Genomic DNA, 22570 nt, shown 5'->3' on the forward strand with positions numbered 1-22570 from the left:
AAAGCCAATAGACAAGGGAGTCCCCAGCTCCCAAGCCTTCTCCTTTCCATTTCTTGCAAGACACTTCAAAACTCCAACTCCCAAGACCAAAGTTCGTCTCAGTCCCAGCGGATAAAGACAAGCTCTTAGCCCGACCTCCAAACGGTGCTTCTCCCTGCCACCCGAAGACAGGCGCAGGGGTGACAGGATGGCCGCCCCGCCCGAGAGCGCGCGGGCGGAAAGGAGGGACACCCATGACTCACCCACCCTGGGCCCACCGCCAGACCGCCCGCGCGGTCTTGGGACCAGACTCTTAGCGCCCCCAAGAGGCGGGTAAGCCTCTTCCTCGGAGGCCCCCTCCCCAGTCAAAAGCCCTCCCCGGGAGAGGCCGGGGCTGCGCACAGACCTGAGGCTCCAGCTCTTCCCCGCAGGTCCCAGCCCCGTGCGGGAGCCCTCGCCCCGCCTCCCGACCTGCGAGCATGCGCACCCGGCCCGACCGCGACTGCGCGCCCCCGAGCGTCCCCGCCGGCTCACGCCGCCGCCGGGGAGGCCGGGCGAGGCCGGGCGAGGCCGCGGCGGAGGCGGAGGCCCGGCTCCCTGGGCGGTGCGCGCCCCCCGCCCTGCCATTCACCAGCGACATTGGCCCGTGGCACCCAAAGTCCGTCCTCCGCGTTAGGCGGCTAGCGCCGGAGGGGAGGGGATAGCCAGGAAGGCAGGAAGCTGTGGCTTAAAAGGGCAGCCCGCGCCGGGCCCTTCCTCCCTCCGTCCGTCTCCGGGCCTGTGAGAGCGCCTCTCCTCCGTGGCCTCCGTCCCGCCGCCATGTACCGGTGCCTGGGTGAAGCGCTGCTGCTGTCCCGCATCGGGCCCGCCGCCCTGGGTTCCGTGGCTGCCGACTCGGCCGTGCTGCTGGGCCGGGCCCGCGGGCAGGCTGCCGCAGCCGTCGCCGCCCCGCAGCCGGGGCTTGTGCCACCCGCTCGGCGACACTACAGCGAGGCGGCGGCCGACCGCGAGGACGACCCCAACTTCTTCAAGATGGTGGAGGGCTTCTTTGACCGCGGTGCCAGCATCGTGGAGGACAAGCTGGTGGAGGACCTCAAGACCCGGGAGACCGAGGAGCAGAAGCGGAACCGGGTGCGTGGCATCCTGCGGATCATCAAGCCCTGCAACCATGTGCTGAGCCTGTCCTTCCCCATCCGGCGCGACGACGGCTCCTGGGAAGTCATCGAGGGCTACCGGGCCCAGCACAGCCAGCACCGCACGCCCTGCAAGGGAGGTGAGCCCCTTGTGCCCTGCCCCGCCCCGCCTGGCCTCCAGCCTCGGGGGTTCACCGTTCAGCCCAGCCCGGGCTGGTACCGTCGCCCTCCCACGCTGTCCCCGTTCCCCCAGGTCCCGGCCTCAGCTGTGTCAGGCTCCGATGGATAGTGAATTTTCTGCTCCATCACCACCCCGTAGTTGGTCCTCCCCCCGCGAGCTTGTTGATGCTGTATGCAGAAGACACTACACTGCTCTTTTGATCTAGCCACTGTGACACAGTGTGGGTCTTGACGAAGAGCACTTGTAGAAAGGAAAATGACAGACACATCTGTCTGCCTCTGCAAGATTTTGTGATCTTCTGTGACTCAAGCGAATGCAAAGCATGAAATAATTGTTCTCGGATTTTTTCACTCTTTCACAGTAGTGACAGATGGTACAGGAACATACAAAATGAATCGAAATCTACAGTTTTACTAACTAAATGAATTTATTAATTATAGTCGATCTTTTAAATTATTTTCCTACTGTGGCAGCTTTGTACACACACACACAAGATGGTAATACATGAACAGTGTAACATCAGACAGACACCGAAGTAGATCTAAAGGGTGTAGACTGCAAGACAGCCTGCCAGCCAATGGAATGAAGTAGCTGTGGGGGTGTGTACTGGTCCAGGCTAGCACCACGTTTGAGTTTGAGTGGGGGAAAGTACTTGAAGAAAGGAGTTGAATCGGCTAGAATTTGATAGTCACCAGGTTTGTAGTAGTTTTTGAATGTCTGTATATTTGGCCTCTGCAGTCAGATTGCTTTTTTTGAGCAAAAAAAAAAAAAAGGCTCCCCTCTTTTTTACTCCTTAAAATCGCACAGTGCATTTTTAATCGTGCTTAACAGTGGCAAAACCACTTTTTTCTACTAAAATATTGTGTAGAATAAAGAACCCAGGGAGGTAGAATCCAGCTGGAGGTTGCCTAATAAGCACAGAGGATGTTGGCCTGGACCCTTTGTCTCAGTAAATCAGGTCCAGTGTTCTGTTATACTGGCTGACTCCTAAGGATGATTTTTAGAAATCTCTCTAGGAGGAAAGTTTGCGCTCTGCTGGCATTCTTAGCCCAGGAACAAAGGTTGCTTCAGACTGCTTAATGATTTACTTTTACTTCTTGCTAAATTTGCATTGACCCCACCCACTTCTAGGACTTAACCTTTAGAGCTTAATTATCCTCTACCTCTCAGTTTCCTCTTTTAAAACCAACTTTTGAACTTCTTTGATCTCTGATTTCCCATTGCAGCCCCAGTACTATATAAAACACACACTGTCCATCTACATCGCCCGCCTTCTTGCTCTCCAATCCCTTATTCTCAAAACCAGCAATTCACATTCCGGCTCCCTAGAGAAGCAAAGATGTTAGAAGAGGCCAAGTTAGCAAATATTAAATTGCTGTTGTTTCTGAAGAGTGGACATCACGTTTATGTGCCTTGTTGACATTATTTTCCAGTTGCTTAAGAGATATGCAGCTAAACCATTATATTTGTTTTCCTGCAGGATCTGAGTTCATTTCTTTGAAGTTCCTTGTATTCTGTTCTTTTATGCCAGGTCCTCTTCTATGATGAGTCACAGCTCCACAAACTCACTAAAGCAACTGAAGTTTGCCCTAGTTTGTAGTCCTCTTCATCTTGCCATAGTTTTTAATACCAAAACAGTAACAAATTGCAGCAGCTGTAGAAAGCACTGTTATTGTAGCGCTTGTTCCTACTAGGTTCTAGTAACTAGAATGTTAAGATACAATTCTCTGTTCTTTTTATCCTGTTTACAAGAAGGTTTGCTACTGAAAGCACTGCTAAATCCCAGCATATAAACAGAAACTGAATTGCACCTAATAAGTAGTAGCAAGCATTGCAAGATAATATGAAAGATCAGCGTGTGTAAACTTACGAGTATATTATCTTAAGGAATACAGAGGGAGCGGGATTGGGAAGGATTATGTAGCTATGAAGGCTCTTCAACATATTTTAGATTGCTTAAGATAATGAACAGGATACTCAATAGATGATCTACAAAACAGAGGTACTGTAGACCTCCATACTTTGCTTTCATGACACTCTGGAATCTTCCTACCCATTTATCATCCCCATCTTATTGCAGAAAATGTATATTCCAAGGAGGACTTACTTTCAGTGGGTTTTTCTTTTTCCCTTCTAATTAAATACTACAAGGAAGTTATTAACTATTTTAGAAATACAACATGTATTAGGTGATTGAGACTTTTTAAATGCTTTGGATTAGCCATGTGAATTTACCCTCCTGAGCGCGCTTCTCTCCCCGTCTTCACTCAACTGCCTTCTCAACCAGCTTGTTTGAGTTGGGGAGGACCCTTTGCTCTTCATCATCGTTCTCTCCAATCCTCAGCTTTCTAATCTTTCTTCAAGAGCAACCTTACACCTGAGTTTTCCAACATAAAATTCTTAAGGTTGAAACAAAACAACAATCTAATTTATAAACAAAACAACAATCTAATTTATAATCTCTGTAAGGGAAACAGGTGGTTTTAAGAACTGAGGGTGGCTAATGTGTACTTTATACCAAGTAAATATTTAATAACACATACGTTTTTATGCTTCTCTTTTCCCACATACCATATTTAAAGGAAGCCAGTAGGTTTACATCTGTTAAGGAATTGCAAAAGAGTGTGCTTCATGCTCTGATGGAAAGTTTCAAGAGAGGCCTTAGATATTTTCAGCAAAGATTAACAGAAAACATTATCGGTGATTATTCCTATTAACATTCTCAGAATAAACCCTCTGGTTTTATTGGCTGTGGTTCTACCTGAGATTAATGTACCTTTTTAGAAGAAAAATTATTTAACTCATTGGAGAGAAGTAGAGAGATTGATGCTAGCAGTTCACTGATGCAAGAGTCAATTTACTTTCTCTTCTCTCCAGTCCTCCCATCCCCCAGTCCCTTTTAGTCCTGAGACTAAAAATGTTGAGTCCAAATTCCTGTGACTGGTTTTTCCTCTCAGAACTTTCTAAAATTATCATTTAAATAAAGCTGATGTAATTCTGATACATTGTCTTATTTAGCTGCAAATGTCAGCACCCAAAAAAAGTGTATATTAACCCATTGACTTATTTTTTAAGAACCAAAATGCAAAAAGAAACAGTAGGAGGTAGGTGGTCTTTGTTGTTGTCTTTGGGCAGCTGAATGTAGGGGGTGGGGCAGGGAAGCGCATAAGGGTTGGAGTTAATACTGTATCGAAGCTCCCCTTCAGCCTTTGGGATCTAATTTTGTGGTAAATAGTAGTACTTTGGGGAAAACTGTAGAAAGTACTGATACTGTTTCAAAATGAGACTTCCTCTGCTTTCACTGAAAGAAAATGTTTCAGATTTATTTCTCTTATGCTGAATTGACAATGGTCAAAACATAGGTAAGTTTGAATAAATTCACACTGTGTAGTATTTTTAGAGTGAGTATGTATCTCTACATTTAACTCAATCTGAAAGTTCATTTAGAGCACAGGTAGCTTATATATCTTCTACCCTCTAGCCCTTAGCCCTGTGGTAGTAGCCCTGTTGTTCTTTTTAATATTGTTTAGTTAAATATGAATTGGTGTTGCTGTTATAACAGTCTTTGTATTTCATGGAGCCAGATGCTTTCCCCCAAAATACTAGGGAATGAAAAGCCATGATAATGGAGGAGACCTATACAAGAGACCTGATTGTCCTTCAGTCTTCCTGTCGCTTTGTGTGAATTCCTCTAGCTAGTTTGCTTTGGCAGTAAAAACCCCATATGCAGAAAGACAAACACTATTCATTATGCAAAGGACACGTTGCAGGAATTGGGGTGTCAAAAATTTGAGGACAAACATCAATAGTATGTATCAAACTCCAGTAAAACTGACGTTTAAATTGCTAAGTGTAGAGAATTACTTAGACTTTGTAACTTATATAGTGGGAAGAAATTGGCTTTAGCGCTGTTGGTGGTAATTTAGATTGCTTAATAAAATTGTTTCATATCCAGTTATGTTAAAGATAACTGAGGGCTTTGCCAAGAACCAATAAAGACTAAAATATCAACTTCTGGATGTTGAAAACTCCTAGGCTATATAGTCTCTGACACGAGACTTTTTTTTTTTTCCTGATTATTTTGCATAATAATTAGGTTGTTATAAATAATGAAGGGAAAAACCTTTAATAGCACTTTAATGAAGCATGTCGATTCATAAATGGGCCCATAACTGCTCCACCCAACAAATCCCTGTTAAAATACAAATGTTCTAATAATCTGTGAACGTTTGTGAATAATTGTGAGTAATTTTTGTGAATATTTGTGAAAGTTATAAAATGAAGCAGCTGTATTCCCAATCCTTTCCTACAAGATAACCGTGAACAGTCTTAAGACCACAACTGTTATCTAGAACTGACCTAGCTATCCAGATGAATCAATGTTTTCGCCTTTCCAGAGGCAGAAGTTAACGCAGATGGAAGTACACACTATCGAGACTGAAGTGTTAACGTATGAAATACTACTAATGAAGGCAGGAGAGTTTTTCTGAAGGCCAAGAAGACAGTCTGAGAGAGGGCTGCTCAGAATGTTTCCGATTGCCTTCCAACAGGCAGCTGTACCTGGGAGAGCCTGCCTTCTCCAGGGTCGACTGGCAAAACAAGGGACAGATAACATGGGTTGAGTCCTGCACTGTTCATTTTGCTAAGAGCGGTTCAGACATCACTGCTTTGATTCCTCAGAACAACCTCGTGAATGCACTGTTGACCCAGATTTTCTGATGCAGATACTAAGGTTAGAGAATGAGGTCTTCTTTGGCGGGGGTTACACAGCCGTAAGTAGTAGGGTTCAGTTCAGGTTCTAGCCATATGATTCCGGCACCCACCTTCTTAAGTCTTTACTGTCTGGATTTATTCATGTAAAAAGTTAAAAATTGACTCATGTAAGAGTTAATCAAAATTTATTACTAGTCAGTGCAATAATTTTTAAAATGGCTTTCTTCTGGGTGTCTCTTCCTATAAACTAAGCAAACTTGATCATGAATCGCTATTATTTCTCTTGACTGTTCCTGGCGAAAGTCTCTCAGACCTTTTACTGTTTCTGAATTGCTTCTTGGCTAGTTGAAAATGTGAAAGATGACACAAATAACAATTATAAAGATTGACTTTCCTTTCCTAAAAAGCGTTAGCCGTTCAGTCGTGTCCGACTGTGCAACCCCATGGACAGTAGTCCACCAGGCTCCTTTGTCCATGGAATTCTCCAGGCAAGAATTCTGGAGTGGTTAGCCATTCCCTTCTCCAGGGGATCTTCCCAACCCAGGGATGGAACCCTGGTCTCCTGCATTGCAGGCGGATTCTAGTGACACAGTTGAAAGCACTCTGAATAATATGTTGCTGCAGTAGGAGTTCAAGGAAGATGCCAGAGAAAGACTGTCTAGAGGTAGGTAAAGCTGGATAGGACTTAGATTGGGAAAAGGTCATTTCAGATAAAGAGATGTCAAAGAGGAGGTGACGATAGCTCTAGCAGGAGGCAGGACTGTGTGTTGGGATCGTGAAGACAGACTGTGTTTGTAAATAGTGAAAAGGTTTTATAGTGTAAATATTCATTTGATTACTAATACAGAGCTTCTAAAACCCATGTAATTTCCTGAGTGATAGGGGTTCTGAGCGTGCCCGTTGTTTTAATATTTGGCCTTTGACTCTAGTTGCTAACACAGAGGCCCTGAAATCCTTGTAATTTCCAGAGTTATGGGGGATGGCAGGAGCATCCTATACAGAGTTCCTAAAGCCCTTGGAATTTCCTGGGTGAATACGAGCACCTTTTGTTCTGATGAACCAATTCTTGGCTCCTTGATAGCTTCAGGATTCCCCTACAGGTAGGGTACATGGAATGGAGAGTCAAAGATAACTCGGTTTTCTCCTCTGCGATGCTGGTAGAAAAACTGGTATTAGGGAAAGAAGTGTTACGAGGAAAGAGGATTGGACTTTGAAAATAAAGGAAGTCTGGTATAAAATGATCCTTAGGAAAAAACACAGGCATACGTTTTTCTCAACTTTATCCTTGCAAAGTATAGTCCCTGTGGTACCTGTCCCTACCTTGTGTCCAATATCCCTATAATTCTTCTCTTCCTCTCTTAAGATCCCTCTCAGATATCTCCTAGACTTGTAAATAATAGATATGAAACTAGATACCTGAAAGTTTGAGCCTTTACCTCTTTGAACCTTTTTATAACAAATTGTTGTCTTTTACTAAATGTTACCTACTGTATATTCACAAGGCTTACTAGCGTCATTCCCAAGACCTCTTTAGTATGAAGGTATGACTAAGTTTAGTAGTATTATCAGAGTAAGGAATCAATAAAACAAAAATTAACAGAATCTTCCCTCCCCCCTCTAATGCATATTCTTTCCTCCATCCATTGGGCAGTAAGTTAAATACTTAAGCACAAAACAGAGCTGTATGTTCTATAGATATGTATATACATAAATGCAGGGAAATGACTTGGAAGGATACATATACATTTAAGTTGCTAAGAATATTCACCCCTAAAGAATGATGTCATAAGTGGTAATCAGGAGACATCTGCTTTTCCTTATTTGAATTTTGATGAAAACAGGCATATATGTTATGTAATTTTGAAATTTTAATGGAAAGAAATACATTTTCCATTCCATTTTCTCAGCATCTGCTAAACATTCACTTCCAGAAGGCTAAGATTTACCTCTTCAAAGTGCTTAAAATAAAAATTTTGATAATAGGTTAAAACGGTGAAGTGTTCCCTGCCTTCTTACATGGATACTTTCAAAAGCAGTCCTTAGCTCCTGAACTAAATACTCCTTCCTGAGGCTGAAGGAATTTTTGTGAGACTTTGAGTCTTTTCTATGGCCTTTACTTGCTGGTGGGTAGGTACTGGTTTCTCACTGCTTCTTTGCCTTCTCTCCTCACTTTAAATTAAGTTATGTTCTTTCATTGCGAATTAGGGGATTATATTATTGAGAAAATAGGTTCTAATGAGTAAATGCCAAGTGTAGTAGTGCATGAACTTTAATAAGTGTTGTAAGTCCTCTTTCCCTTTATGGGTTTCTATGCTTGTGGTTTCTATGCCAGGGCTTCCCTGGTAGCTCAGAGGTTAAAGCGTCTGCCTGTAATGCGGGAGACCCGGGTTCGATCTCTGGGTCAGGAAGATCCCCTGGAGAAGGAAATGGAAACCCACTCCAGTATTCTTGCCTGGAGAATCCCATGGACTGAGGAGCCTGGTGGGCTACAGTCCATAGGGTCGCAAAGAGTCAGACACGACTGAGCGACTTCACTTCACTTCATGCTTGTAGCAGAACTCTTGGCTATTGAGTATAGTTTCTGAAAAGACACAGTACAGGTGGGAATTGAATTTCTAATCCATAAATCAAACCCTATTAAAAGATCCAGGTTCAAGTGACATTTACAACCATTTGAATTTACATGAATGTATTTAGTTAATGATTCATCATAAAAAACAAAGCTTCCTTAGTCACTAAGAGCTTTTTGTATGTTTTGATTCTGAGTCAGCTAGGAAAAGGAAGAAAAATTCAAGCTACCCAGTAGTGGTTTTCACTGCATCTTTTTCAGTGTAATCAGCTCTTGTGTTTTCTTTACCGCCATAGCAACGTAGCCAGTTTTTGCTTTCGATTTTTTTCCTTCTAGAAAAACTTACTGTACGCCAGTCTTAGGCTCTTGAAGGTAGTAAGGGAAACCTTCAGTAATTAAGTTAAAAGGCTGAGACACATTTCATGCTGTGTGTGGTTTGCAGATGTCTGCATTTCACTGATGTTCTTTTCAAACATCTGGTTACTAGTTAGCTCAAAACAAGTATATATTAGGTTAACTTCTCTGGGGAATCCAAGGAATGATTACAAAGTTCTATTACGAAGCCTTCCTCCAATGTTACCAAGTTTGATAAGTAATAAACATTGTCGTGGGTGGTGTTTCTTTGGTTTACTCTGGTGAATTGAAAGCACAGATTACTGTCAGCTGTGGTCCTTGACTTTAGACCCCGTTTCGGTCTCCTTTTTAATTTTCGTTTTACATTGCAGTACAGTTAATTTGCAGTGTTAGTTTCAGGTGTACAGCATAGTGGTTGAGTTACACATATGTTTATTTCTATTTTTCAGATTCTTTCCCATAGACATTATTACAGAGCACTGAGTACAATTCCTATACAGTAGACCTACCCATACAGTAGGTCTTTGTTGATCTGTTTATATAGTGTGTATATGTTAGTCCCAACCTTCTAATGTATTCCTTTCCCCACCCCCCATTTCTTACGACGTTAGGCCTGTGGTCCACACCTCTAATCACCCAGTTCCCTTTCTAGGGTGCCCAGCTGTGGGCTTATGCTTTCCATTGGAAGCATCTACCTCCATTATTACATCTGTTGTTCAAAGACCCAACTGATCTCTTCCCAAACACTAGTAATGCTAATGTCAGCATAGGCTCTGAGACTTTACGATACCCAAAAACCCTGACATACTTTTCTCCATTTCTCTAATAAGGTTTGTTCCTTTTAGTTTCTGTCCCTGTACCCCATTCAGTCTCTGGTCTTGCTTACCTTTAGCCTTCTCTGCCACAGAAAAGAGGGAAAGAAAGGCTTGGTTCTATAAAAAATGAGACTATTCATACTGAAAATAAGGTCCTTCTTTCTTGCTTCATTTTGGTTTAAAATGTTTTAAGTTTTTCTGATTTTCTTTTATGCATGAGGGTATTTGGCTTTATGAGTAACTTTGTCTTAATGTAGTATCTCCCAATCCACTGAATTTACAAATTTAGTGGAAATATTGTCTTCTTTGCAGTCATATTCTTAGCATCAGCTAGAATGTGATGAAGAATTTTTCAGGTGGCAGTATATTTTTAGTGATTTTCTTTGATTTTCAGTCCCAAAGGAGGAAGAGTAACTAGCTATCCCTTGGGTGTAGGTAATTTCCTGTGTTACTGGAGTTTGTTAACCTGTTACCTCGAGTGTTTAGTGCAGAGTACTTGTTGACGTTGTTTTTTTTCCCCCTCATATTAATAGTGTGGGTCACTCTGTACTAGTATATCTGCTGATTTCCAGAATTAAAAACATTCATGTATCACTAATTAGAAAGTTAAAAGCATATGTCTTCTCTAGGCCAGGCAGCCCATGCACGGGTTTCTAGGCTCCTCTCTGTGTCTGCCCTTATCTGTTCCAAGGCTTATCCCCCTGACCCCACTACTTTCCTTGTAGTCATCCCTTGCCTCAGTTCACTGGGAGTCGTCGTTGGTTCCTAGCCTGCAGAAAATGCCTGTGGAATGAGAGGTAATTTATGTGACTACTGTTCTTCAGTGTCTTTGAGCTGAACTCTGTAAATGGGTGTGGCTAGGAGAGAAAAGTTCACTTTACAAACAGGAATTCCTGGTGCCATCCAGCGGAAACATGCTTTTTGTTACATGCACAGTTTCTGACTCATCATTCCAGGACTTCTGCAGTAAAACAGACGTTTTGTTTACACCATGTAGAAAGAGGGTCTGGTTTCCAGTGAGCATTTAAGTCTAGAACTTAAATTTCTCTCTGATTTCTGAATGTTAAATATTTCACACTGTTTTTCATTGAAGGCACTAGTTATAAGCACTGGGTAAGGGAAAGTAACTTTTCCCCCACTTAAGAAAGGAAGGGGGGCTTCCCTGGTGGTCCAGTGGTTAAGACTTCCCCTTCTAATGCAGGGGGTGCTGGTTTGATCCCTGATTGAGGAGCTAAGATCTCACATGCCTCCTGGTGAAAAAACTAAAACACACAACAGAAACAATATTGTAACAAATTCAATAAAAAACTGGTCCACATTAAAAAAAAGTCTTTTAGAAAAAAGAAGTTAATATAATTTAGTGACTACTTGCACAGACTCATATATTTAACTTATATGCAGAGTCCATCATGAGAAACACTGGGCTGGAAGAAGCACAAGCTGGAATCAAGATTGCAGGGAGAAGTATCAATAACCTCAGATATGCAGATGACACCGCCCTTATGGCAGAAAGTGAAGAGGAACTAAAAAGCCTCTTGATGAAAGTGAAAGAGGAGAGTGAAAAAGTTGGCTTAAAGCTCAACATTCAGAAAACTAAGATCATAGCATCTGGTCCCATCACTTCATGGCAAATAGATGGGGAAACAGTGGAAACAGTGTCAGACTTTATTTTTAGGGGCTCCAAAATCACCGCAGATGGTGACTGCAGCCATGAAATTAAAAGACGCTTACTCCTTGGAAGGAAAGTTATGACCAACCTAGATAGCATATTCAAAAGCAGAGATATTACTTTGCCAACAAAGGTCCGTCTAGTCAAGGCTATGATTTTTCCAGTGGTCATGTATGGATGTGAGAGTTGGACTGTGAAGAAAGCTGAGCGCTGAAGAATTGATGCTTTTGAACTGTGGTGTTGGAGAAGACTCTTGTGAGTCCCTTGGACTGCAAGGAGATCAAACCAGTCCATCCTAAAGGAGATCAGTCCTGGTGTTCATTGGAAAGACTGATGCTGAGGCTGAAACTCCAATACTTTGGCTACCTCATGCGAATAGTTGACTCATTGGAAAAGACCCTGATGCTGGGAGGGATTGGGGGCAAGAGGAAAAGGGGATGACAGAGGATGAGATGGCTGGATGGCATCACCGACTCAATGCACATGAGTTTGGGTGAACTCCAGGAGTTAGTGATGGACAGGGAGGCCTGGCGTGCTGTGATTCATGGGATTGTAAAGAGTCGGACACAACTGAGCGACTGAACTGAACTGCACAGACTCTAACAGCACACTGATAAAAGGGCTTTATATATAATAAGAAAAATGCTCGTTCTTAATAGTGCACTACTCTACCACCCGTATGAATTTATCTTGAGAAGTAATCAAAGTTCATTGAACTGCTTAAAATGCTATCCATTTAGAGTTTTTAAATGTACATTTCTTTGCTATTTGCCACTACTTTGTAATACTTATTATAGAAATGAAAATACTTGAGAGTGAAGTATTGACCACATGCAGACACTGTGCCAGCTGCCTCATACACATTATCCCAAGCAATTCTGGCGTGAAGCCTAGAGCATTGCTTATACCTCATTGCTCAACCAGGTGAGCAGGTGCAGACTTCCATTGCAGTTGCTATTTGGGTGGGGATTCACTTGTTAGAAAATGATGGGCACTACACCCAACCCAGATTCCTGGCCTAGCTTAGTTTCCACTAAATGATATGCCTGCTGCTTAGTCACTTCAGTCATGTCCAACTCTGTGCAACCCTATGGACTGCAGCCTGCCAGGCTCCTGTGTCTATGTGATTCTCTAGGCAAGCGTCCTAGAGTGGGTTGTCATACCCTCCTCCAGGGTATCTTCCCAACCCAGGGATCAAACCTAGGGCTCCTGCATTGCAGACAGACTACTGCTGAGCCACCAGGGAAGCCCCAGTAACATGCCTAAGTAATGCCTATTCATTAATTTGTATAAACACATTTTAGTATTTAAGCAATTTTTTAGCTTAACCAAGGAGATAAAAGACCTAAGATGTTATTGAAGGAAATTGAAGATAAAAAGAAGTGGAAAATATCCTGTGTTCATAGATTGGAAGAATTCATAATATTAAAATGTCCATAATACCCAAAGTAATCAATGGGTTTAATGCAACCCCTATCAAAATCTCATAACAGTTTTTCAAAGAACTAGAAAAACTAAAATTTGTATGGAACCACAGAAGATCTTGTATAGCCAAAACAATCTGGAGAAAAAAAGAATAAAGCTGGTGGTATCATGCTCCCTGACTTCAGACTATACTACAAAGTTACAGCAATCAAAACAGTATATTTCTGGCACAAAAAAGACACACAGATCAATGGAACAGAATAGAGAGCCCATAAATAAGCCCACACACTTGCAGTCAATTAATCTACAACAAAGGACGCAAGAATATACAATTGGGAAAAGATTCAAAAATAAACTCAAAACTTAAAGACCTAAAGGTAAGATCGGAAACCATAAAACTTTTAGAGAAAAACAAAGGCAGAACACTCTGACATAAATCATAGCAGTATTTTTTTTGGACCTGTCTCCTAAGGCAAAGGAAACCAGCAACAAAGTGAAAAGACATTATCTACTGGCTGGGAGAAAACATTTGGGTTAAATATCTAAAGTATGTAAACAGCTCCTACAACTCCATACTAAAAAGACAATCTAATTTAAAAGTGGAAGACCACAAATAGCAAACGTTGGTGAGGGAGTAGAGAAAAGGGAGCACACACAGTAGAGTTGGTGGGAGTGTTAATTGGTGCAGCCAATTTCTGGAAAACTGGAGGTGCCTCAGGAAAAATAAAGATAGAGCTACCATATGATTTAGCAGTTCCACTTCTGGGAATGTATATGAAAAAAATGAAAATACTAATTTCAAAAAGATACATGCACCTCAGTGTTTAGAAGCAGCATTATTTGTAATAGCCAAAATATGGAAGCACTCGAAGTGTCCAACAGATGAGCAGATAAAGATGTGGCGTGCATATGTTTTATATATTATATACATTTAAGTATCTATGTTGTTATTCAGTTGCTAAGTCATGCCTGACTCTTTGTGACCCCATGGACTGCAGCACACCAGGCTCCTCTGTCCTCCACTGTCTCCCAGAATTAGCTCAAATTTATGTCCATTGAGTCGGTGATGCCATCAAACCATCTCATCCTCTGTCGCCCCCTTCTCCTCCTGCCCTCGGTCTTTCCCAGCATCAGGATCTTTTCCAGTGGGTCAGCTTTCTGTGTTGGTGGCCAAAATATTGGAGCTTCAGCATCAGTCTTTCCAATGAATTTTCAGGGTTGATTTCCTTTAGGATTGATTGATTCAATCTCCTTGCTATCCAAGGGGCTCAAGTCATCTCCAGCACCACAATTCAAAAGCATCAGTTCTTTGGTGCCCAGCGTTTTCTATGGTCCAACTCTCATATCTGTACATGACTGCTGGAAAAACCATAGCTTTGACTATACAGACCTTTGTGGGCAAATCTTTTTCTCTAAAATATCAGAATACTTGAATCAAATTCAGTGCTCATTCTTTTGGGGCATACAGGATCTTAGTTCTCTGACCAGGGATCGAACCTGTACTCCTTGCATGAAAGGCAAAGTCTTAACCACTGGGACACCAGGGAACTCCATCTGTTACTGACTCTTTAATGATAAGCTACTTTAATTGTTGTTTAAAAAGTGTGGACATTTTTGAGTTCTTCTATTTTTAACATGCTGGAAGGATGTTCTAAATACATCCCCTCCTTTCTCACCCCATCTTTTTTTTTTTTTTTTTTAACAACCAGGTATCCGTTACAGCACTGATGTGAGTGTAGATGAAGTAAAAGCTCTGGCTTCTCTGATGACATATAAGTGTGCAGTGGTTGGTAAGTGGTCTCCTTTGTTGCTACCTTATAAGAACTCTGGGAAAATGTTTGCATACAAGGTTACTTTTAAGATGTTAGAGAAATATACCTTAGGAGAAGTCTTTGGGGTTTGTTTTGCTTTTTTTAGGTTGTGAAAGACTTACATCATTTTTTTCTGTAAGTCTTGGTTTACCTTTTTCTAAATGGGAGACTTTTTATAGGAATTAACTGAATTTTCCTGAAGTGTAGATATTTGTTTAAATCCCTTTCTATACTCTGTAAATAAGACCAAACCATAGTACAAGAAAAATACTTTGTTACATTTTAGACATAGTAAGGCACTCGGATTAGATATGCACTATAATTTGTATACTCTTAGAATTTATATTACATCATTTTAGGAGAGATCATTGTGGGCTTATTTACTGAACCTTCTGAAACTAAAGCTAAAAGCATCACACTTTTATAGTATTACATAGTGCTTTCTGCCTTTTTAAGTCTTTTATCCTTTATATGGAATAACAGCTTTCAAACTTCTCTTTCAGATGTGCCATTTGGGGGTGCCAAAGCTGGTGTGAAGATCAATCCCAAGAACTACACTGTAAGTACCAAAATGACATTAGTGCATATGGTGCCTCTGCAAAGGGCTTGAAATCACTGTGCTTCTGCGCATCCCTAATACCCGTGAGATTAATGGGTCCTGTTGCTTTAAAAAGCAATGAAAAAACAAGCAGGCAGCTAACTCATTGAATGTTCTGCCATATAAAGGTTCACCTGCTTACATCAATGTCCTTTTTTATTTTCCTACTTGGTTAAAAGGTAATAAGTATACATTCATATTCTTAGGCATTTGTGTACATGTTTATTAAATATGGCTATAATGTAAATATACTATATATAAATATATCATATACTAATACAACTATGATCTGAGGTTTTTATGTTGGGATCTCAAGGTTCTAGTGTATGTAGTTTGGTAAAAATATTATGTATCCTATCAATTCCAAGTTAATGTTACTAATTAGCCTCTGTATTAAGTTTAATAAATTATATGAATTAATATCTGCATACAAACAATATCTATGTTTTTAAAATTGTGATTAGATGAAAATAAGCCCTGAGGATTGCTCATAGACTCCTGTACTGGTACAAGAAGGACAAGTGTGAGCACTACGCTGCTCTGTGTTGCTTGTTGCTCAGTCACTGCGTCTTGTCCAGCTCTGCGACCCCATGGGCTGCGGCATGCTAGACTTCCCTGTCCTTCTTAGGTAACCTAATTTTTGGTCTCAGAAATGTAAAATTTAATTTCCATTTAGAATGGAAATGCCTACTTTAGGAGCTGTTTTTCTGAAGATTACACAAGATAATATGAAAGTGTTCCATAAGTAGAAAATAGGATGCAACGGTTAGTTATCTCCTCTAGTGGTTTTTCTATCAAAAATTACTTTTTCATTGTTGTCATGTTTTCCCCTTTTTCCTTTACAGGATAATGAATTGGAAAAGATCACAAGGAGGTTCACCATGGAGCTGGCCAAGAAGGGCTTTATTGGTAAGTATTGCCGTGTAGGTTTCCACAGTGTGGGAACATCTGAAAAGTAGTTGTCATAATTCTAAACCCCTGCTTTTGTCTGTATATGGATACAGACATGGATGGGCTTGTCCTTTTCCTCTGAGAAATTGGGTTCTGTGTTAAACATGGCGAGCACACCAGGGCACGTTTGGACTCCGCTCTAAGAGAACAGCTCACGTTCCCAGTACACAGCGTGGACAGCGACAGAGGCCGCTGCACCTCTTCTCCTGTACAGACGTAACGTATAAGGTTCTTGAACCCTGTAACAGCGTTGAACCACAAGCACAGTCAACAGTGGTGGCATCCAAAAAGATTTCAGGAACTACATAATACCTTCATCATAAATAATTTTTAATATGCGAAAAGGAGTTTTGCAATAGTAATCCTGTTCTGAAAGCAGTGAGAAAACATGCTATTTGGAATCGGAGGCTGAAGCAGGCCTTTCCCTTCAGAGAAGTGGGCGCAGGCTGGGAGGTGTGGGGCTCATTCTGATGACTCACTTGGCCATCACTGGCTGATTCCTGGGGCCCCTAATGTTTGTTACTAGGAGCTTTTGCCAGTCAGACTAAATTTCTGAGGGTACTGACACTCATTTTATGTTTTTGTATCCTAGTATTATGTGTATCATACATTATTTTGTGTGAGATGTGAATATTCTTTGATGCATAATTATTATTTAATCCTTTTAAGTTTCAAGCAAATTAAACCTGTTGTCCTGAAAGATTCTGATCTGTGGTAAAAAATAAATAAATAAAATCGTTTGATAGAATTTTGCTACCGTAGTTTAACATAGTAAACTCAGAAAACTAAACAGGAAGGAAAAGCTCCTTTTTCTGTTTTCCTGACCCTCTGTTTTTCTTTCTCAGTATTCTTCTCACTGTTGACAAGTTCCTATTGACTTAATGTGTTCCTATTTTGAAGTTTTCCCCTTCTGGTAACACGAGACCTTTACTAGACTTGTCCTGTCTTCCATAGTGTAGAAGGCGTCTGGATTCTCGGCACGCAGCCTCCCTGGCGCTGCTGTGGGCTTTGCTTGCAGCCACTGTACAGGGGGAGCACTCACGCAGCGAGAGAGTAACTACTGATCCCGGTCGCCTGCATGATGTTTTGCATCATAGCTTAGCTTAAATCTCAAACATAGTTAATAGTCTTGAGTGGTATCAGACTTTATTGAGTTGTATTTTTTGCCCATATATAGAGTATATACAACTTAATTTTCTCTATATTGATAAGAACCCTGTAATTTCAAAGGTTAAAAAGTGATTCCTTGAAATACTGAAAGCTTAAATATTAGCAATTTAACTTTTTTATTTATGTATAAAAGCTTTACTAAGCCACTCTGCAACTAAGCTGACATCTGGGCCCAGAAAGCTTTGTAGCCTAAGAGGGAGGCAGTTGGCTTTCTTTTCCTCTCTCTAGGGCACAGAATTAGTCCTGAGCAAACCTGGCATCATTTCAGTTATTTTCTGACTTGCCTTTCCACAGAGTTTCAGATTATGAGTTAGACCTGAGTCTGGGTCCTAGCCCTGTCATATTGAATGAGTTTAAGGTCAGCTTTTCAATTTCTGCAAAAAAAAAAAAATATATTGTCACCTGGGGTTTTGGTAGGGATACTTGGAATCTGTTGACTTATCTGTTGTGTGTTGCCATCTTAACCATAGTGAGTCTTCCCGTCCATGAGTACTGAATGTCTTTCCGTTTGTTTACTCATATTTTACAGTTTTCTAGGTACAAGTTTTGTACTGCTGTTAAGTTTATTCATAAGTATTTTATTTTTTCTGATACTGTTCTAAGAGATACTGGTCTTCAGTATTCTTATGAAGTCTTTCATATCAAGAATGAAAGCATGATATACTGTATTTTAGTTAACTAATCCACTAAACAGGTTGTTTTGTATTCTTACTTACCATTTTGATGAGTGTATTTCTATATATTCCTGCCTTTACAGATTTAAGCGGGCACCACTTAATACATTTCCATCTGAGATCTCATAGGACATCAGCATTAGGACTGTCGTCGTTACTTGTCACTGCCTGTGGGCTAACTTCTTGTTAGCTTCAAACCATTTAATTTGCTGCTCTGAGGAACTGAAAGCCAAGGTCTAAAACTTTCTGTACAGAGTAAGCTTTTAATAATAGGTCAAAGCAGGGTTCTGGCCTCATAGAATGAACTGAGAAGTGGTCCTTCGTTGTCTTTTTTTTTAGTTTGTGAAAGGGTGTTAATTCTGTTATGTGCGTTTGGGTATCGTCTTTTAAACTGTGGAGCTCCCTTCTCACCCCCCTATATCTCTGTGCACCAAAATTACCTGTTTAGCTTTACCTCTATATTCCTGCCAAAGCAGGTGCTTTTTTCAGTCAACTTTTTATCTTATTTTATTGGTACAGGATTGAGTGTTAAAAGGCTAGACTTTCACACCTGTACTTTGTAAGGTATTTGAGAATTTACCTGTAACTCGGGAATTGTTTGTAATCTGTGCATCCCTATACGTTGATTTTGTATGGAGTAGTAATAATACTTCGTGGTTTTACTTTGGGTGGTGGTGGTAATGGTTTAGTCCCTGAGTCATGTGCAGCCCCACAGACTGTAGCCTTCCGTGCTCCTCTGTCCACGGGATATCTCAGGCAAGAATACTGGAGTGGGCTGCCATTTCCTTCTCCAGGGGATCTTCCCGACCCAGGGATCGAACCATGCTTACTGCATTGCAGGTGAATTCTTTACTACTGAGCCATCTGGGAACCTCTAAAAGGATGCAGGAGCAATTTGTCATGTTAACGTTGTGGTTTTCTTTTTATAAAGGTAATGAGTTTGTATTTTACAGTTGAAACAATATAGAAAGTTATAAACAAGACTGAACTCTAAATATCGTGAAAAAGTTCACCTTTCTACACCTCTGCATACGTGTATATGGAAATAAGTATAGTGATTACACGTAGGTGTATACAGAGAAGACCTTCTCTAGTGGCTCCCTGGTAGAGAATCTGCCTCCCAAACTTGCAGGAGACACAAAGTTTGATCCCTAGGTTGGGAAGATTCCCTAAAGAAGGAAATAGCAGCCTACTCCAGTATTCTTGCCTGGAAAATTCCATGGACAAAAGAATCTGGCAGGCTACAGTCTAGGGGCTTGCAGAGAGTCTGACACAGCGTAGTGACTAAACAATAACAAGTGTATAAAGAAAGAGATTTATATGGATGGGAACTTAGACTTGCTAGACAAACCTGCTTTTTCCTCCACATGTACGTTTTAATGATGATTCCAAGTCATTTACATGGGTGCACGTCATTCTTCGTAACTGCTGAATAGTATTTCTTTGCATGATATACTGTATTTTAGTTAACTAATCCACTAAACAGGTTGTTTTGTATTCTTACTTACCATTTTGATGAGTATATTTCTATATATTCCTGCCTTTACAGATTTAAGCGGGCACCACTTAATACATTTCCATCTGAGATCTCATAGGACATCAGCATTAGGACTGTCGTCGTTACTTGTCACTGCCTGTGGGCTAACTTCTTGTTAGCTTCAAACCATTTAATTTGCTGCTCTGAGGAACTGAAAGCCAAGGTCTAAAACTTTCTGTACAGAGTAAGCTTTTAATAATAGGTCAAAGCAGGGTTCTGTCACAGGTAAAAGTCTTATGGGCTTAACATCGTTGCCTCCGCAACATGTGTTTTTGCTTTTTCTACTTGGTGAGGAGGGCTTCCATCCCCAGGAAGCAGGTGTGTCACTGTGCTGTGCCGCACACATGGCCTTCTAGCTGCCATACACATACACACACACACACACACACACACACACACACACAGCCTTCTAGCTGCAGCCTCCACATACACACACACACATACACATAGCCTTCTAGCTGCAGCCTGCACACACACACACACATAACTTTCTAACTGCAGCCTACACACACACACACACACACACACACACACAGCCTTCTAGCTGCAGCCTGCACACACACACACACACACACATAACTTTCTAACTGCAGCCTGCGCACACACACACACACACACAGCCTTCTGGCTGCAGCCTCCTTGTGCCACCATGCTCTCTAAGTGCGGTTTAAGAAACTGAGGCCGAGAGAGGCTAAACTGGTTTGCCTATGCTTGCACATTCAGAAGTCTCTTGAGTGGTGTATCTGTTGTACAGAGCTAATTTCCAAACTCATAGCAAGTGGGAGAAGCTATGTAATGTTGTGTGTGTCCGTTTTGTAATGGAACATGTAGTGTGTCTATGATTTGAATTGGTAACCTAGATGAAATCTGAAGTTTTCTAGCCATGGTAGCCTTTTTATTATGGAGAACTGCAAGGATGTGTTTGAGATGATCTGCCTTAAACATTGGTGCCGTGCCCTTTCTGTGTGTCCCCAGGCCCTGGCGTCGATGTGCCCGCCCCCGACATGAGCACCGGCGAGCGGGAGATGTCCTGGATCGCCGACACCTACGCCAGCACCATAGGACACTATGTGAGTGCTCGCTGCAGCCCGAGGCTTCATCTGGTGTCTGTCAGAAGTGACAGTTCAAATGATGATGTACATAAGGGGAAAACTCGAGTTTGTCTCCACTCCTTTAATTATGTCTTGTTTTATATATTATTTTACTTCCTGTCCATCTTACATCATGAGCTTCCCTGGTGGCTCAGTGGTAAAGAATCTGCCTGCCAGTGCAGGAGATGCAGGTTCAATCCCTCACTCAGGAAGAGCCCCTGGAGAAGGAAATGGCAACCCACCCCAGTATTCTTCCCTGGGAAATCCCACTGATAGAGGAGCCTGGCAGGCTGCAGTCTACGGGGTTGCAAAAGAGTCAGACGCAACTTAGTGACTAAACAATAACCTTACATCATAAATGTAGTGAATTTGGGTTAGGCTTTTACTCACATGCAATCCTGTTCTCAACACTGGGATGGAACCCTCAAAGATCACCCACCAGGGCAGGATTCATTATAAGACAGTAGATGGGAAATAAAGAAGCATTCAATTCGAGCTTTTCCCTCAAAGAAACTAAGACACATTAAGCAGATAAGGTATGAAGACAGTGTAATAGCAGGGTGGAGAGTTTCTGAAAGCAGACTTCCTGGAAGGAGGTATTTGGTCAGGGCTAGACCTTGAACATGGATAGAATTCAAATGTGGGGATTTGGGGAATAGGCAGAGAAACTGTAGAGCTCAGACTGCCTGAAGATGAGGCACATTTAGAAAGGTAGCAGGAGATGAAGAAGTACAGGAAAGAATAAGAAAATACTCAAGTCCCCGTGTTTTTGTTTTCCTTGCTAGTCAGCGGGGAGCCTTTGATGCTGACTCTTCCTTAAGGGAGAGGGGCTGGCCGCAGCGTTAGGCTAGAGCAAAGAAGGCCTCCACAGTATCAGCATCCGCCTTCCCAGCCTGGGAGCCACATGGCTAGGGAGAAGCACCGGCTCAGAGTGGACTCGGCAGTACCGGGCTGCACATGTGGGACCAAGGCGAAGGACAAGGTTGAGTCAGAAAGAACCAGGAGGACCTGGGCCTCTGGGCTGCGTGGAAGCAGCGCCACGGGCACAGGACACAAGGACAGTTGGCGCTCTGTCCTTGAAGGGGTGGAGCCTTGCGAACCATGTACGGAACAGGAAGAGGAAGTAACTGAAGAAAGACATTTTGTTACCCAAAACCTGGATTCACCTTGATGGGTGTTAGGCCAAGACATGACCAGACTGAAGACTGGCTTGGTTTACTACTCAGAGCAAGTCAGCACTAGGGATCTTTCCCAAAGCACTGTCTCCCAGAACAGCAAAAGCGGGAACCTTTTAAGCCAAGGGTACATGCATATTCATGAAGGGGCTTGGGTGGTTGGCAGAGTCCAAGTTTTAGTTGACTGAACTTACTAAGATCAGAAAAGGTCAACATCTTCTTCCTTTAGATTTCAGTTGATCTGATGGTTGAATGCTGAGACCTGTTCAAGTACAAGCATCATGGACAGGCTTAGATAACAGAATGGCTTCTCTTTTGTGAGGAAGGCTTTGCCTGATCCTCTTCCTCTAAGAACTCCATACCCTAACTGTTCACAATTTATTCTAAAAATATAGAGAGATCACTTACTACATGCGAGGCTTATAAAGTACAAGCAAGGTGGGAAGGGGGTTCAGGATGGGGGACACATGTACACGCATGGCTGATGCATGTCAATGTATGGCAAAAACCACTACAATATTGTAAAGTCATTAGCTTCCAATTAAAACAAATTAATTAAGTTTTTTTTTAATTGGAGAATGAAAAAAAATAAAGTACAAGCAAGGTGTTCAATATAGTTGGGGTAAGGCTAGAAGGAAGCGTTTTGATGCTATGAAAAGAGTACTGGGAACCGAACCACGTCTCTGGAGTAGGATCAGAAAAGCCTCCTTGAGATGTGACCTTTT

General features: G+C 41.9%; 2 protein-coding genes across 16 annotated transcripts in view; one reads left to right on the plus strand and one right to left on the minus strand.

Annotated features, from left to right (window-relative positions):
* SHLD2 (shieldin complex subunit 2) overlaps window positions 1-447 on the minus strand; it is a 113925-nt gene extending 113478 nt beyond the window's left edge. For all 15 annotated transcript variants that reach the window (XR_015156561.1, XM_086381137.1, XM_086381139.1 and 12 more), the window contains exon 1: window positions 386-447. The gene's annotated coding sequence lies outside the window, so the exon portion shown is untranslated. The remainder of the gene's footprint in view (window positions 1-385) is intronic.
* A 75-nt stretch (window positions 448-522) lies between these two features.
* The window catches only part of GLUD1 (glutamate dehydrogenase 1), a 38643-nt gene continuing 16595 nt past the window's right edge, over window positions 523-22570 (plus strand). The window contains exons 1-5 of the mRNA XM_086381146.1: window positions 523-1252; window positions 14548-14628; window positions 15153-15208; window positions 16093-16156; window positions 20555-20649. Of these exons, the coding sequence (XP_086237272.1) occupies window positions 799-1252; window positions 14548-14628; window positions 15153-15208; window positions 16093-16156; window positions 20555-20649 (750 nt within the window). The 5' untranslated portion in view covers window positions 523-798. The remainder of the gene's footprint in view (window positions 1253-14547; window positions 14629-15152; window positions 15209-16092; window positions 16157-20554; window positions 20650-22570) is intronic.

This window comes from Bos grunniens, chromosome 28 (genome assembly GCF_055505025.1).
Source record: "Bos grunniens cultivar Pamir isolate PY7600 chromosome 28, Bosgru_T2T1.0, whole genome shotgun sequence".
In the NCBI taxonomy this organism is placed as follows: Eukaryota; Metazoa; Chordata; class Mammalia; order Artiodactyla; family Bovidae; genus Bos; species Bos grunniens.